Genomic DNA, 17,152 nt, shown 5'->3' with positions numbered 1-17,152 from the left:
ATGTGTGTTCTTGTTCCTCCTGAAGTCAACAATCATCTCCTTTGTTTTCTTGGTATTCAAGATGAGATGATTGTCACCGCACCATTTCACAAACTGACCGACCAGTTCTCTGTACTCTGCTTCTTGTCCATCACTGATACACCCAACAACTGCTGAGTCATCAGAGTATTTCTGCAGATGACAGAACTCAGAGTTGTACTGGAAGTCTGAGGTGTACAGCGTGAATAGAAATGGTGAAAGTACAGTCCCTTGTGGTGTTCCAGTGCAGCTGACCACCATTTCAGACACACAACCTTTCAGTCTCACAAACTGTGGTCTGTTTGTGAGGTAGTCGTAAATCCAGGTGGTTGTGGAGGGATCCACCTGGAATTTCTGCAGCTTCTCACACAGCAGAGCAGGCTGAATCGTATTAAAAGCACTTGAGAAATCAAAGAACATGACCCTCAAAGTGCTGCCTGACTGGTCCAGATGAGAGTGGGCTCTCTGAAGCAGGTATATGATTGCATCTTCAACCCCAAGCCCATTACGGTATGCAAACTTTAATGGGTCCTGAAAGGTGTTCACCTGCTTGCTGAGGTGAGCCAGTAAGAGTCTCTCCAGGACTTTCATGACGTGAGATGTCAGGGCGACTGGTCTGTAGTCTTTTGGTTCAGCTGGTTGTGGTTTTTTAGGCACTGGAACAAGGCAGGATGTTTTCCACAGCACCGGGATTCTTTTCTGGCTCAGGCTGGTGTTGAACAGGTGCTGGAGAATCGGACATAGCTGTTTTGAGCAGGTCTTGAGAACTCTGGGACTGACACCATCTGGACCTGCAGCCTTGTTCTGGTTCAGTTTCACCAGTTGTTGCATGACTTGGTTACAGGAGACAGACAGAGTGGAGGTGGAGGCAGAGGAGGTTTCAGGAAGTCCTGATGTGGAGGGAGATGAGGTTGTGTCCAGGTCCCAAATAGTGTCTAACAAAGACTGTTGAGAAATCTCTGACTTGTGTTTTGTGTCTACTGCCTCTCCTTGGGTCTCTGATTTAAAATGGTTTCATTATGCAAAGTACTGTCAGCACTGTTTCTGTCCTTCTGGGGTTTTCTCTGCTGCCAACCAGAGAGCAACCTTTTTTCATAAAGTCATTTTCTGGCTTTTAATAAGAATTTGTTGGTGGTGACTGCTGAGGATATTTGTCAGTTTATCATGAAGTTTGACGCAGAGCTGGAATCAGTAGATGATTGGAGGCAGAGGGAAACAGAAACCACGACCCAGTCCAAAGTTAAAAAGTACCAGTCAGCCCTCCTCCTCATCTGTTTCTTGTTATTCAACCTTATCATAAACAGAAATAACTTAAACAAGTCAGTATTTACAGATCTGTTGGTCAGTATTGGTTTTCCACCTTTGGACAGATTCAGACCAGCTGACATCAGTTTATCTAAACAAAAATGAATAAATCCAGCAAACATACTATTAAAAACACTAATATGCTATCAGAGGCGGATGATAGCATCAGACCACTGTGTTGATGCATTATGCAACCACTACAACAATTATAATTAAAGCAGCAAGCGGCATCCATCGGGTCCGAGCTGCCTGGACCCCGCCACCCGATGTCGCCATGACAACAGGTGGTGTAACGCGTTAAGGACCCAACGTGTATGAATCCTGTCAAGTTTGGTGCAGTTCCCATTCATTCCTGTGGAGATATGAGCAAACCGTGTTTCATGGCGAGAAGGTCATTTTCCGTCGGTTGCCACGGGAACACGCTTTCTGCTATTAGAAAGATTTGAGGAGCGTTTGGTCCCCAACTTGTCAGGAAGCTTCCCAGCAAGTTTGAAGTCAGTCGCACGAATCCCCTCAGAGTAGTTCGTTCAAATGGCAGTGAAATCCAAGATGGCGGGCACGCCGTTGCCATGGCAACAGGTGTTCAATTGACTTCTTTGCTGGACTTGGGGTGTGACACGTATGAATACTGTCAAGTTTGGTGGAGATCCCATCTATTTCTATGGAGATATGAGCAAACCGTGTTTCATGGCGAGAAGGCGTTTTTCTGTCGGTTGCCACGGTAACACGCTTTCTGCTATTAGAGAGATTTGAGGAGTGTTTGGTCCCCAACTTGTCAGGAAGCTTCCTACCAAGTTTGGAGTCAGTCGCACGAATCCCCTCAGACTAGTTCGTTCAAATACGATGTGTGTAAAGTGCCAAAAATGGCAAAAAAATGGCCGTACACGCCAAGATGGCGGGCACCACCTTGCCATGGCAACAGGTGTTAGATTGACTTTTTTGCTCGACTTGGGGTGTTACACGTGTGTGCCGAGTTTCGTCTTCCTACGTCGAAGTAGAGTTTTGGGACCCCATTCATTTGGGGAATTTTGGGGTGTCTAGGTGGCGCTGTTGAGCCAATTTTGCATTGAAGTGTATGCGGACCTTATAATATCCGAGTTACGCGGGACTTGACGTGTGTGCCAAGTTTCACAACTTTTCATGGGTGTTTAGGGGGTCAAATTTGGGGTCGAAACGCTTAGAAGGAGAATAAACATTTCAACTACAATAGGGCCTTGCCATACTTTGTATGGCTCGGACCCTAATTAGCAACACAATAGTGAACAATTAGATTAGAAATGTTTAAAATGTGTTGAAATAATGTGAAATATTCATAAAAAACATGCTATCATTAAAATATATCTCTTTTTTTATTGGACAAAACTGCAAACAAATCCATGCTGACATTGGAAACATTTAACTTGTTTCCTCGTGGGAAAGAGATTCAGGGATTTTATCTTTATAATAAAGATACTAATACAAAATTGAAATGTTTCTCGTTTTGCTGAGTCCTCTAAACCAGCCTTCTTGTTTCAGGATGCTTCAGAAAGAATCTGTCATGTGTCAGGTTTTCTTTCTGTCTGACATTTATTTCAAACCTTATGCACCTTTTGAGCCCTGTGCTTATTTTTTAGGCCTCTACTCAGAAATTGCATACTGATATAGAATCTGTGTCACTACAAAATCTACTTGAATATTTTAATGGGAGTTTTGTTAAGATGTGTGGAAATTAGTACATTTGTAACTGGTTCAGAATAAATGAAGATGGCACATAGAACAAATGAAAAATATTGCAGGTTAGTCTAAAAAAACTTTCAGGATGAATATGAATATCCCTTAGGAATGATGCAACTGTAACTCACCTCTGATAAACTGAAGCAGAACCGGATGTTTTAGTACAGTTAGGACAAATCAGGTGAGGTCTCCAAAATGGCCATTTTGGCACAGTTTGGCACCACCTTTAGGTTAACTGGTAGCACAACAGTTGGACAAATATGGAGTTGCTGTGCTGTTTTTAATAAGTAATTAAACAGATTATGTTTGTGTGAAAAAAAATAAAATAAAATAATAATAATAATAATAAATTAATTAAATAATAAAGAAAAATTTGAGAATGATCTCTGGGCATTGATATAAATGGGATTTGAAAATCAATTGAAAGGTTTTTCACAACTGAAATATGCAAGACACAACTTCCTGTAGTCCATAAGGAGAACAGTGAGCACATGTGTGTTCACACATTATAATGTTATGTAGTTCAAGAATGTTATGCTTTGACTGGTGCACACTGACGGCTTTTGGTATTATATGTGCAATAAAATGGTAAGTTTAGCCTTTTAAATCTTTCCATTTTCCTTACAATAACTAAGTAAAGCTGTTTTTTGTGTCATTTTCTTTTGGCTTTATTCAAATCTATATGCTAGAATGACATAAACTGAAAAACAAAGAGATTTTTGTGAGAAAATATCACAAAGCTTCTTATGTTCCACATTATGAAATACAGTTGTGCCTAATCTAGAGGCAACATCCCTGATAAACACCAATAAGGCTTAATCAGGTTCCTGGATGGAGGCAGAATTGACTGGGTCTGAGCAACTTTATAAAAAGTTGTTCTCTTTAATTATTTTTTAAATTATCCCATAAGCATAGATTTATCTCTGTACTTTTCCACAGACATGGAGAAGCTTCAATATAGAAATGTCTAAATAAAAGTAGAGGGATATTTTTTGTTCCCAGATTGTTACTCAAAGTAAATCATTGCATTGTGCTAACTTTCCTGCAGAGGGCAGAAGTAAGCTCTGATTGGAAAGAACAAACCTGGAAACTTTCATCCACTGAGGAAAAATGTCAGCGGTAGAATGTCAAAGTTGTGAAATGCTGCGTTTTTACAGTTTAAATGCTGCAATCGTAGCAACAAGCATGAATAACACACAGGTTGCAGTTGTAACTTAATCATGCCTCGTGCTCCTCTACATGCATGTGCATCTGTAAAGTGCAAATATGTCAATTTGATTTAAAATAAACTCACAGTGAAACATAAAAGTGAAATAAGGTTCAACAGACAGACAGTGAGAGCTTAATTTATTCACAATAATACAAACATAGAATTTAAAAAACCCAAACAGGCACAAAACAGCAACTCAAGAAAAAATGGGTGTGAAAATAGCAGGAAGAGTAGATTTAGAAACACGTCTGCATCACTGTCACTAACTCAGGTAAAAATTTTTCCTTCTCGGTTTTAAAACAAGTCGTGTTCATATTAATGACACCCGTCGCCAGTGTTTGAAATAAAATCCCCCTTTAATGTGATTTCAACCAAACTGCTTTGATTTAAAGAGAGAAGGAAGAGAGCTCTTAAATACAGTAACAAGAACTAAAATGAAGATTTATCCATTTGCTGCTCCTTTTCGGGAACACTGTTCCTCACTTTCTTGCCATGTCTTCTTTTTGTCCACAATGTTGGTCATTTTGCAAACTACAGGAATTCCAGCAGGCTGCAGAAGCAACATGAGTCTTTCCAGCCCTTCAGCTCTGCGTCAGCACAAAGGCCAAAATAAGCATTCAGTTGTTTAATAAACTGAGACAGATGGAGTCACAAATCTCTAGAGAAAAGTTTCAGGAATGGTGGCTGAGCAGGAGGAAAAAAAACACAAAAAAAGAAAATATATCTGAAGGTGGAAAGACTTCTAATCTTCTCTGTTTGTCCTCATCTGAAATGACCGAGTAAACCAGCTTTTCTTTGTCAGTGGGGGCTGCAGATGATGCTCACTGTGTTAATTGTTACTTAAACATCACACACTTCAGCACAATTCAGTCAACAGGCATCATTTTCCTGAGGGATGACAATTTTTCATTATTTTCTGACTTCAAAAGTTATGTGAAAGCCAACATAACAAACATAAGGGGACTTCTGTTTAAAACTAACACAATACTAGACACAAAACGAAGACATTCATGACCTCACACATACAGCACATCTGACATTAAACAACTTAATGTCGCTTTCGGTTGAAAAAAAATGAATAAAACTATAAAATCTACCAACAGATATTAATATTTAAAACAGGTTTGTGTTTGTTAGGGGGTGTTAGATGATTCAAGTGTATATTTTCAAGAAATTTTTTATTTTTTTTTACTGTGAGACTGTTGTGTAAATGGAAACTAACAAAAGTGTTTTAACGTTTGTCTAAAGGGACCAAAACTGTGGAGGTAGAGAAATCAAAATAAGTTTATGACACTTTAAGTGAAGACTATTGACTGTCCTCTAAAATATATAAGTGTTTCAAGTATATTGTCACTTCTTTAAGAAAAGGACAAAAAGGGGGGTGGGGGGTGGGGTGTGTGTGTATGAGGAACAATTCCAGCATGAAATCATCAGGACTCGATAAGAAGTATGAAATTAGCTGGAGAAGTAAATCTACACAATATTTCATGCTTTTAAACACGAAAACATGAAAAAAGTTTCCTAATTAAATTAAATGATGTAACAAACAGGAAAAAGAAATATTGTTTGAACGGATGGAGAAAGGCTTTAATTCAACAAGATTCAGAATCTGATTTAAGGAAATGTGCATTTATGTATCTTTACAAAGTGCTTTTTTCCATTCACCTTTTTTTTTGGTTTTTAGTGCCTCAATTTGAAATACATTTAAAAATAAGCACATTAGAAAAAAAAAAAAAGATTAAATCTTCTACATCTATTGTACATTTTACTGGCATGATACTGTACACCAACCTCTGTCAAGCTACTGAGGCCTCCTTCCTGCTCTGATACAATCTTTAAAGCTTATAGAAGGTTTCCACAGGTGCAGCTAAAGGGCTGTATGACTATCATCTTAGTGAAAAGTGAAAGACAGTTTTCTGAATTGCTAAAAGTTTCTGCACAGCAGCTCTAATATAAAATGTTTAACAGCTACAATGAAATCAAGGCACACAGACAGTTCAGATCTGTTCAAAGTGAAATAAAACATTTAACATCGGGACAAGTCTTTATGCATGATGCTGATTATGCAGATGGTGTTGGGCGGAAGGTGTTCCCAGCACATCAGTCTCAACAGTCACTGCTCACCTCATGTACCGCCTACATATATACATGAATGGTGAGTGTAATGGGACCTCTTGTAGCTGTGTGAAAAGTAACTGGGTGGAAACGGTAAGAGCAATCAGCCAGAGCTCAATCAGGCAAACGGAGCTTTAAAAGCAGAGCTGAAAATGTCTTTTTGAACAAAAAAAAAATCGAACAAAAATGGAAAGCGTTCCTTCCTTCTCCTCTCACAGATTTATGCTGTTGGAAAGGGCCTCCAGCTGCTCCTCTCCCAGCTTCTGCTTCTCCTCCAGGTCCTTCTGCCTGATTAGCAGCGAGGCCTTGGTCTGGACGAAGCGGCGGTAGTCCTGCAGCTGCTCGGCAGACAGCTGCCGCGACAGGAAGGTGGACACCAGGTTCTCTCTGCGATCCAGGTTATCCTTCAGATCTTTGGCGTCCTCCCTCTGTTTGCACAGCAGTCGGTGGCGACTGTCCAGAGATTCCTGTGTAGAGACAGAAGGTAAAAGATCATTAAATTATTACATTATTAGCTTTTTTTTTTAAATCACAAAATAAACAAAAAAAGGAAAACAAGTCAAAAACCTTTGTTTTGGGTTACCCTTTCATGTGATTCTCTAGCATTTCCAGCATCAGTTTATGTATTGCATCGATGAGTGTGGTAGAGAGCTGTAAGAGCTCCACCACCATGTTCCACCCACAGGACAGTAGGTGTACTGTATTCTTATGTCAACAGAGGGCACGGTAGGTACAAATGTCATCGAAACTGGGCTGGAGTTTCAGTGAGTCATTGTAAATACCAGTATTGCTGATAACAGCAAAAACAAATGAGCCTCTAACAACCCTTATGTATGCAGCGTGCTCAGTCATCACGCTTTAACTGATGGACAAAGTAACAAAGAGCCCTTTCAGGGAGAAATTTAGAAATCTAATGCATCCATGCAAACATAAACAGATGCAGAAAATTCTTAGAGGTACAATAAAGCAGAACATTCAGGGGATAATAAAGCTAAACATCTTACATACAGAATTTGACAAAGCTAACATACTACTGGATATTTCATTTTAATTTTATGTTACCGTAAGTACTTTCTAATAAGTCATCTCTGAAGCCTTGCAAGTCATTTCTCCTCGATGCATGAAACTATTCAGCTATCAAACTGGAATTTATCAAACATTATCTTTGAACGCCTGCTTAAATATTTGGCTCAAACACAGATAAGCTAAAAATTGGCATATAATGGAAAAAGAAAAAAACATCCCAGCAGCATTTTGTACATTTCACACAGTGAGAAACCTTGACTCCTGTAAGGCTGTCCTTCAGCGTTACTTTAGTGGTGTGTTTGCTGCACTAAAGTAAACAAAACCAGAGTGTAGCTGAGAGCATGTTAGTTGCCGAGCCCTTGTAACACTAATGGCCATCTCTTAGCCAGGAGCTCTGGATGAGCTGCTGTGAATCATGACATCTGTAAGGTTACATGCCACAGCATTCCCCAGACACACTCGCCGGCAGTATGCTTTGACTTGCTTGCTTTAGTGTGTGTGTAAACATGAGTGGGGGAAAGACAGACGTGTGCATTAAAGCAATATAACAGATTCTTATCAAGTCTTGCTTTAATGATTTGGTTGATCTTTAACCCCCAATATTGGTAAGATATGAATAAATATGATTTTAAGATTTTCTTTAGAAAGATTTGTACATTTTTGTACAGATTAGAAGTTTTGATATTTTTATTATTCACACAAAGGGAAAGATAAGAGTTTTAACAAATGGCTGGACAAATGATCACTGACCTGATAGTGATATACATAAACAAACAATTAAATAAATCAGAAGACAGAGATTTAAAATCAATTTCTGGGTTTTGGCTAATCTTTAGATTTTGGATAGTTCGAAGCAAACTTGCATTGGAATGTTAATTACTATCTTATATCTTAACATCTTGAAGCAAACCAGAGGTTCTGGTCCCCCACCTTTTCCTCAACATCTGTGTGCTGGTCCACAGTGCTCAGGGCGTTCTGCACTCTTGCCAGCCGAGCAGAGAGGCATAGCAGCAGGCTCACCACCCTTTCCAGGTCTCCGATGAAGAGGTTGTACCGCTCTAGCTCCACTGGCAGACAGCGCTCATGGACCAGCACGGCCAGCGCCTCCCCACAGGCCGTGTTCTCCTGAACCTCCATCTGCAGGGCACTACGCAACTCGTCCAGTGAACGCAGACGCTCCTCGATATATGACACCAGCAAACGCTGCAAACCAGATGCAGAAGTGTGTTAGACAATATAACAAAATCAGGTCAAGTGGATAGAGAGCAGGTCAACCAGATAAAATATTTCGATGTTATCTGACATTAACTACTATGAGATCATGGATGGAGTTATACTCTAATTTCTTAAAGGAGGAGGGGAGGGGGGAGCTTTTGCTAAACCCAACATTAGACAAGTGGGAGACACTGATAAGAGGTAGACAGTACTTCATATGATAAGAGACAGTCATATCTGCTTAAAATGGGTCTTCTTAAGGCCAAATAGCATCCATATAGCATCAACATTACATCAGTAGTTTCTGCTTTAGGAGGGAAATCAGAATGAGCTAAAATTGTGCAGCTGAGTGTTTTTTTGTTCTTCTGCAGCCTGTTTTTTTCTTCTTTTTCATTGTTACTGCACACACAGCAGGACAGTGATTATTTTGGATATGGAATATTGACAAATTTTGCAAAAACAAATTTTCACTCATTTCAAACTAAATGCAGCTAAATGCAATTGATGCAGACTTAGTTAATAAATGATGTACAGACATCACATGACCAATGAATGCCCATCGGGATGTAAACAGAACTCTTCCGCCAGCCCATACTGTAGTTTTAATATTAGCTGTTTAAGTCTCACTCTGCTCTCTGTTACCAGACGTTTGATTGTAACAAATTTCAGGTTTGATTGACACCCTTAATTACACCACCTCGTTGCACCTTTTTCTTCTGCTGCTGCTGTTCTAGCTGCACAATTTGTTCCATCTGCAGCAGGGATGTCCATTTTCGGTCCCTGAGGGTCACTGCCCTGCAGGTTTTAGATGTTTCCCTACACTTATACATCTGATTCAGATTAAATGGATCTCCTCAAAAGATGTTGTCCTTAAGTTCTCCACAAACCTGTTAATGACCCAATAATTTGAGCCAGGTGAGCGAAAGCTGGAAAACATCTCAAATCTGCAAGGTAGTGATTGTCCAGAAGTGCCTTAAGACAACACCGATCTACTGCTTAGTGGATCAACAATAGCTTAAAAGTATGGGGTGGTGGTGTTAAAATTTAGGATTAAAAATAAGGAAGCCAGTTAACAGAGTTGGCTCGTGTTATCTTTGTAATGGATTACTTTATATTGTTTTGACTTATCTGTGAGATTTTTTTAAAAATGATTGAAGCGTACTTATGCGAAAGACAACACTTCAGACAAAAGCCACCAAAACTTTGCATCAACCGTTAATTACCTTCTTCTCAGTGATGTCAGCTTTGCTTTGCAGGTCTGAACATTGAGATTTCTGGCCGTCAGAAGCAGGAGGAAAGGCAGACGGTTCAGTTCCTTCAACCGTTTCAGTGCTACAAAGAGAAACATTTTTATTGATTCCTGTTATTACAATCTAGACGAGTTCTTGACTATTTCTTGCTTTAGCATAGTAATTTTAAGCTGGATGAGCAAAGTCCCAAGGGTATTTAGATATTACAAAACTATAAAATACAAAAGCACATTCTCCATGTTTCTGCTTACCAAGCAGACTGGTGAGTACATGTGCAGCAGTAAGCAAATAGCCAGGTGTGTCTGTATGTGATGTAACTAAATGTAATGAAACACCAGTGGAGCTCAGGTTTGGAGACATTAGAAACCAGTGTCAAGTTTCATGGAAACACATTAAACTAAAAGTCCTCATTAGCTTTGCCTTGTCTGCACCCATCCATAACTCCACACTCTTTAAAATAATTTAAAGTGTTGTGACTTGTTTTTTTTTTTTGTTTTTTTTTTTTTAGCTAAGCAGTTGTGTATATAGAACACCAGCATCTTCCAGTTTTATGCCAAATTTGATCATTTTACAGCATGTTTCCTTTTAGGAGTGGGATGTTTCCTCAAACTGAGACATTAAGATGATACTTTGCTATAGTGGTAATATTTACCCTTCTGCAGCGCCTTTCTGCTCCTGTTTCTTCTTATAATGCTCCTCCATCAGCAGTGTGTCTTCTGACAGCAGCTGCTCCATCAGCATCAACGCTGTCTTGCGATTGGCCAGCGGGTATAGCACCCTGGCCAGTGATTGGTCAGCTTTAACCACTGCCTCCACCAGCTCCTCCCACTGAGGTTTCTCAACAGGCCTCTCCACGCTCTCAGTTTCTCCTTCCGGTGTTCCCCTCTCCTCCATCTCCTCCTCTTCTTCCACCTTCTCAGCCTCAATTTCTGGATCTTTCAGCTCGTCCACCTCCTGAATGATGTCTGCCTCGGAGGCGGATGTGCAAGGACACACAGAGGATTCACTTGTCTGCTTTGGAGGAACGGAGCTGGTGGACTCTTGGAAAACGTTGTCTGTCAGTGACGAAAGCTGGTCCTCCTTTTTGCTCTCTTCTTCTGGTGGGAAAATCCACAGTGAAGGATCGGTGGTAACGCCGCAGCTCAGAGACACTTCATGGGTTAAAGCAGGCGGCTGAGAATCACTGCTCAGGTCATCTAGTGTTTGCTCCCTCTCTGTTCCAGCCAAAGAAGGAGAAGTCCCAGCTCTGTTGAGAAAAATAAAGTTTAAGAATCTGATCAAAATGACAGCGGCATGTGAAGCTAAATCCCAGAACCAAGTGACACGTTCATATAGTCAACTCTTACCTGGAGCAAGATGCCCTTTCACAAGGAAGCTTTGTCTGAGTGGGTGTGGATAAGGTGGGTCTGATCTCCGTCTCAGTGATCTCTTGACCTTTGGGGGAAGGTGGGTTGGAAGAAGTCTCACATGGTGCTCTATTGGACCTGACCTCATCTGTGGTAGTAGCATTAGATCCAGGAGAAGCAGAGTGAACTCTGGCCTGTAAAGAGGAGCTGGAGGTTGGGGAATCAGATGTAGTAGAACTCCTTTCTCCTGGTCCTGCATCCTCCCCTGGCTCAGAGCTCTGCTTCACAAGGGTTGTTTTCTGGGTTTGGTTTGGAGTCTGTCCCTGAGTGTTCTTCTGAGTAACAATCTCCAGTTCTTTTCCTGTTTGCCTATTCCTCCCTCTTTCCTGCCACTGGGCTTCTCTTAGTTCAGCAAAGTATAAAGTACTCTTCTCGTCTTTTTCTGGTCCCCTAGGTCCAGCTGAATGCCCCCGCAGCTGATCCAGCTGCTCAGAGCTTTTACTCAGGGCTGAAAGTTTAGTTAACTTTGACGTTCCAAGCTCCTCCATGGACTTCCCTCTCTGTGCGAGCACACGGACACGCTGCTGGCCCTCAGCAGCTGGCTTCACCGTGGATTCCTCTGCAGGATTCTTCTGTGCACTGAAATAGCAAATTTAGTGTTCGAATGTGAAGCAAGAGAAGTACAATTATTATAAACAGTGATAATATCAGAAAAAGAACATGTTGACCTTGAATGTAAACAATGCAAACTTGGTCAGCTCATGTAAGTCATTCACACAAAGGCTCAAGAAAACTGCAGATTTAAAGCACAGTTTGAGAAACAGGCCATCTACTTGAACATGGCTCAGTTTTTTTTTTTCCACCTTCTATGGTCGCCGCGTAAATCTTTTGAAAGGAATGCTAGTTAGCTGGAGCGGGTGGGTGTTGACTTTCCAGTGCCACTATGCATCAAGTTGAGATTTATGGTCTGCACCAAAGCTCACACATCAGTGACCCAATACTCTCCTGACCTAAAAACTAATAAAAATGTCCCAATTTGTCTGCAGAACTGGTACATACCTCTGGGTTTCCATAGTGCTAACTGGTAATGGATCCTCTTCATAGTCACATGTCTGCAACCCCAAAGAAAGCAGAGGAAAACTCATGAGACATGTCTAAATCTGAAATCCAAGTTTTTGTCTTTCAGTTGTCACTACAGGAAAGTAGGTTTATGATACTTGGGAAAGGAAGTTTACCAGACAGGGTCTTCAACAGGAGAAATAAGATTTCAACTGAAGCATTCAGAATAAGAGAAAAGGCTGAAGCTAATTCTGTTTACCTGAAATGCGTGTGGTATGGATGTGGATCGGTTCCTGAAGAAACTAGGTGGCTCTGGCTGGTCCAAGAGACTTTCCACTGAAGCAGACTTTCCCTGAGATGGACCTTGACTCGCCCTCAGTCTGGATGGATTCTGTTGGCTGGCATATTGGCCTGAGCAAGACTGTGCTGAGAAGAACTGGGCATACCTGTGTTTTTTTAAATGAAAATGTAATACTTAAAATGCTTGATTGAATCATACAAATATGGAAAAGTATTTTTGGTAAATGTCTTGATTCTGATTTGTACCTGATGGAGCTGCTGGAGGAATCCAGGATGCGGCCTGCTGAGTGGGGTCTATGAAGCTTTTTCTTCATGGTTTTACCTTCATGGCTCCCTGATAACGGCCGAGGACCCCAGTCAAATGGTTTCTCCCCCAGAGAGTGTCTCTGTCTAGGTGGATGTGGTAACTGAGGCGCTTGCTGCTGAGGTTCAGCCCCTTTTTGCCCCGTCTTACGCTCCATGTACTCCACCAAGGCCTTGTGCTGCAGATGCTTTAAGTTTGTCTTTGAGGCGCTGGGGGCTGACTGAGCTCGACCTCTTGTCTCAAACATCTTCCTCCGTGTTGCAACCAGTCCCTGCTCTCCTTGCTGGCTGCGCTCCTCTCTGTCACATTCAACTGTAAATGGGCTGTCACTTTCATTGCCAAAGGAGCGGCAAGCAGAGTGCTTTGGAGCACTACCGAGCTGGTTGAGCTTCTCTGGTTCAGAGTAGCTCATCTTCTTCTGCTCTGAGGTCAGCCTCTTCCTGCCTCCAATGCGAGCCACCTGGGGCTGTGCCACATTTGTTGGCCTCCCTTTTTCCTTTTCAGTCTCTTTATCAAACTTCTGTTTCTCTCTGCCTTCGTCTTTTATGCTCCCCTTCTCGGTCTCCTCGGAGGTCACAGAAGGAGTGAGAGTGTCTACGGAAGATTCGGAGTCTTGTGATGAGGAGAAACAATGAATCCCCACAGGCCTCAGCTCAGGTTTTTGCCGGATGCGGAGCGGCAAAGACAGCTGCAGGTCCCTTCTTTTAAATGACGTCTCCCTCAGGACTTTACACTGGGCATCCTTCAGCTTCTCTTTGTAGTACTTCTTGAACGAATCATCTAGTGTGTTACAGGCAACAGAGGGATCTTCCCTTCTATTGTTCTTGCACATCTCACCTTGTGGAGGTCTGTCATTATTATTTACAACCACATCTCCTTGGCTTGTTTTGTTTAGAACAACTTCTTTTCCTTTGATACTAAAACCAGGATCCCTCTGAGGCTGTAACGCTGTCCGGCTGGCTCCAGTGAGATGGTACAGAAGTGGGGTGGTTTCTTTGTTTATCTTTTCACTGGCGACATCTCCCAGGGGCTGCCTTTTCCCTCTTTTTGTCGGATCTTCTCTATTGTTGTGGTTGGGCTGTTCGTTACGTAGAAGACTTGGATGCGGTGGACAGTTTCTATCAGGTCCACAGTAGAATATAGGATTTTTAGCAGTATGGCGGCCAATATCTCGCATCAGGTCATTTTCTTCAGAGTCATCAAGGCTTTCAGCAGACTGGGTCAAGAGGAGGGATGGTCTGTGATTCTCCTGGTCGGGGCTATCCTTTTCCTGGAGCGCAGAAGTGAAAGGCTCCCTGTCGTCTGGGATTGTACCGCTGTAAGAGCGAGAACTTTCCTGAAGAGGTCTAAATAAATTATCCATTGTGCTGTGGCATCTCTCTTTTTCTCTTAGCCGGTGTGTCTCTAACATAGTGGAGATCTCACGTCCGGCCTCAGACCCACTCACAGATGCAGAGTGTGTCCTCAAACCAGATTCAGACAGCTTACACACTCCTGTGACAAAGTAGAACTGGCCTTTATGCTGGATGCTGCTGCTGATTAAACTTCGAGCATAGTTCCAGGGGCTAGCCGCTCGCGCTGGCTCTGAACTGAGGTGATCGTGAGCAGAGTGTGTACTTTTGCGCCGACTTTCAAAATGGCTGCTGCTGTGTTTGTTATAATGGTCTCCGTTAGACCCACCACTGCTTTGGGGCTGTTTGGGCACTGGGTGCTCAGACTGGCTTGTGCTTTTGGGAGGCGATTGGCTTAGGATGGTTGCTGACCTCTGCTGCTCCGAGGCAACTTTGTTATCAGAGATAAAAAGGTATTCTGGGTTTGCTCTGGTTGAATCATGAGGCTGGAGGTGGGGTCGGTAGCTTGGTGGATGTTGGGTCTGTGGTGGCTGCTGCTGAGAGCCTCGCCACACCGAGTACACCGGGTCAGAACTGAAGCTTGAGCTACAAATGCTTGCATTAGTTATTTCAGGTTTTGGTGAACTGAGGCCATGAGGATGCAGTCGACTATGGGGTCTGGGCTGCTGGGGTTGAAACTCAGTACTGTGGTGGTGACCTCTGCTGTTTTCCAAGTTTTTAGTGGCTATGAAACTATCAATGCGTGCTGGGACTGGAGGAGGACGGACAGAAGGGTGATCACTCTGAGATGGAGCTCCCAAATGTGTCTCTTGTTTGAGTGTCTTGTTGTTGGTGTGGAAACTGTGGTTGCCATTGTAACTGTGGTGGTTTACATTAGCATTGTTGTGATATTGCTGTGAAATAGCTTCAACAGAGCGATAGAGCTGGTCCATGGTTTTTGAGTCAGATTGCAGTACCTGAGTTGGATTACAAATGGACTTTACATACTTGAGATCAGCATAGTGGCTGAAGGAGCTGGACTGTAGATCGTCTGGAAGGAAAGAAGAGGGGTAGTCTGGGGCTGTGGACCCACCAGAGAAGGAGCTGTAAGCAGAGTCTCCTTTGCCGTGTTGATGGTGGGCAAGTTGATCAACGATGCTGCTGTTGGACTTGGCTGGGGAAAGCCGGCTGACAGGCAGGCTCAGAGGATGCAGGTCCACGTTGCTCATTCTCTCAAAGTGGAAGGTGTAGGAATCCATGGAGGACTGGGGCAAATGGCAGGAAGGGGAGGGCAGGGTTTGTAGATATGGTGTACCTGTTTGTGCACTGATGCATGTGTCCTCCTTATGGCTGAAACTGGGGAAATTCAACACATTTGCACCAGGCTGTCTGTTACGCTAGCTGTTAATTAGGTCATTTTCCTGACTCCTTTAAAGCCTCTTGAAACAGGCTGCTCCTGGGGGAGAAAACACAAACAAAGCAGCGAACAGTTATCAACCTGACATCTTAACTCTGGAATCAGCTTCAGTAATAACATCTGGGGCAAATGACTGCTTAAGAAGGCAATAATTTGGCTAAATATGCACGTTTAATCTACAAAAAGGGACATGCCAACTAAAAATCTAACACAAACACAAATGTTTGAGGTCAACTGTCAGCCTGACATGACCTCTATAAGAATGGCACCCATTTCCTCATACCTTCAAACTTCATTTACTCTGCAGAGCAGAAAGAGAAAGATTGGTATTTTGGTGAAGTGCTATCTGCTGGAACACTGTGAGGTGCCTTTTCTAGCATTTTCAGAAATTTTGCTCCATCTGTTGCATGTACAGACAAATTATACAGTTAAATCAGCCAAAAGATTTCACAGTTTCAGGGCTATTTTAAACTACTGTATATTTATCCAAAAGACTGCATCAAAACACTTAATAGTAAATTGAAAATATAGGCCTACTTTTGACGTCATGAAGGCTGAAAATTATTGTTTGAAATGAATGTACAGCAGCTTGGTTTTGTAGGTCAGCAACCTTAACCACCTGCTAAAGGAGGATGTGTGTCGTTTTGCATCAGTAAGGCCTCTAATTAAGGGCCTTGAGGTTTGTGGCACATGTTCCTGTACAGGAAAAATTCCAGGAATTCCATATAAACTATCTGTGGATTAGGCATGTGACTAAGTATAATGCAGTGTAATACAGCAATGTGGAATGTAATAACTGGTCCAGCTTATCCCCTAGTTATTCGTTAAAGAAATTCGCTTTCTTTAATTCAGTCAAATTACTTTCTCACATGCATGTAATAAGCATCCTGTCACCAAAAGCACTCATTTTATCATCATTCAATGGAAGTCTAATTTTTCATCTATATAATGGTGACACTTTGTAAGCCCTTCACTGCGATCAAGGCCAAACCTCTTTCAAAAACAGCTATTGAATAATTGTGATATTGATGCTGTAAACTATTTGATACATGATAAGTTGCTGCGACGGTAATTACAGATGTATGCTCCAACAAACAATTTGGAAACTAGTGTCTCAAGTTCCTGTTTGGTCACAAATATGAAGAGAATCAGTGAACCCAGGTGTACCAAATTAAGCCCTTTTTAACTGCATTTGCAGCACTCATACCCTCTATACCAGGGATAGGCAACTATGGTCATTGAAGACTACTGTCCTGCAGATTTTTTTAGATGTTTCCCAGCTCCAACACATCGGATTCAAATTAAATTGTTTGAACAGATTGTCGCCATGGTCTGCACAAAAACCTCCAGGATAGTGGTCCTTGAGGTGTTGCCCATCCCTGCTCTATAACCTCATTTAGAAGGTTTTAATGATGTGATACCAACTAACCTCATCCCATATTTCATTATCTGAATTCTTGTGGATGTTTGATAAAGTTTATTATTCAGTTTTAATAAATGAATTAATAAATAACTGGTAGGTATTAAAATCCCGCAATTTTGT

The 17,152-nt window shown here is 41.9% G+C and overlaps 1 protein-coding gene across 2 annotated transcripts in view; it reads right to left on the bottom strand.

Annotated features, from left to right (window-relative positions):
• Positions 1–4,366: 4,366 nt before the first annotated feature.
• shroom1 (shroom family member 1) overlaps positions 4,367–17,152 on the bottom strand; it is a 30,716-nt gene continuing 17,930 nt past the window's right edge. For both annotated transcript variants that reach the window (XM_042008622.1, XM_042008623.1), the window contains exons 2-9: positions 12,804–15,648; positions 12,517–12,703; positions 12,258–12,310; positions 11,199–11,837; positions 10,505–11,098; positions 9,826–9,934; positions 8,318–8,590; positions 4,367–6,828 (exon numbers count right to left, since the gene is read on the bottom strand). In XM_042008622.1, the coding sequence (XP_041864556.1) occupies positions 6,574–6,828; positions 8,318–8,590; positions 9,826–9,934; positions 10,505–11,098; positions 11,199–11,837; positions 12,258–12,310; positions 12,517–12,703; positions 12,804–15,451 (4,758 nt within the window). In that variant the 5' untranslated portion in view covers positions 15,452–15,648 and the 3' untranslated portion in view covers positions 4,367–6,573. The remainder of the gene's footprint in view (positions 6,829–8,317; positions 8,591–9,825; positions 9,935–10,504; positions 11,099–11,198; positions 11,838–12,257; positions 12,311–12,516; positions 12,704–12,803; positions 15,649–17,152) is intronic.

Source organism: Melanotaenia boesemani, chromosome 15, assembly GCF_017639745.1.
Source record: "Melanotaenia boesemani isolate fMelBoe1 chromosome 15, fMelBoe1.pri, whole genome shotgun sequence".
Taxonomy (NCBI): domain Eukaryota; kingdom Metazoa; phylum Chordata; class Actinopteri; order Atheriniformes; family Melanotaeniidae; genus Melanotaenia; species Melanotaenia boesemani.
The sequence above is the reverse complement of the archived record's forward strand: the minus strand, read 5'-3'. Positions and strand labels throughout refer to the sequence as shown.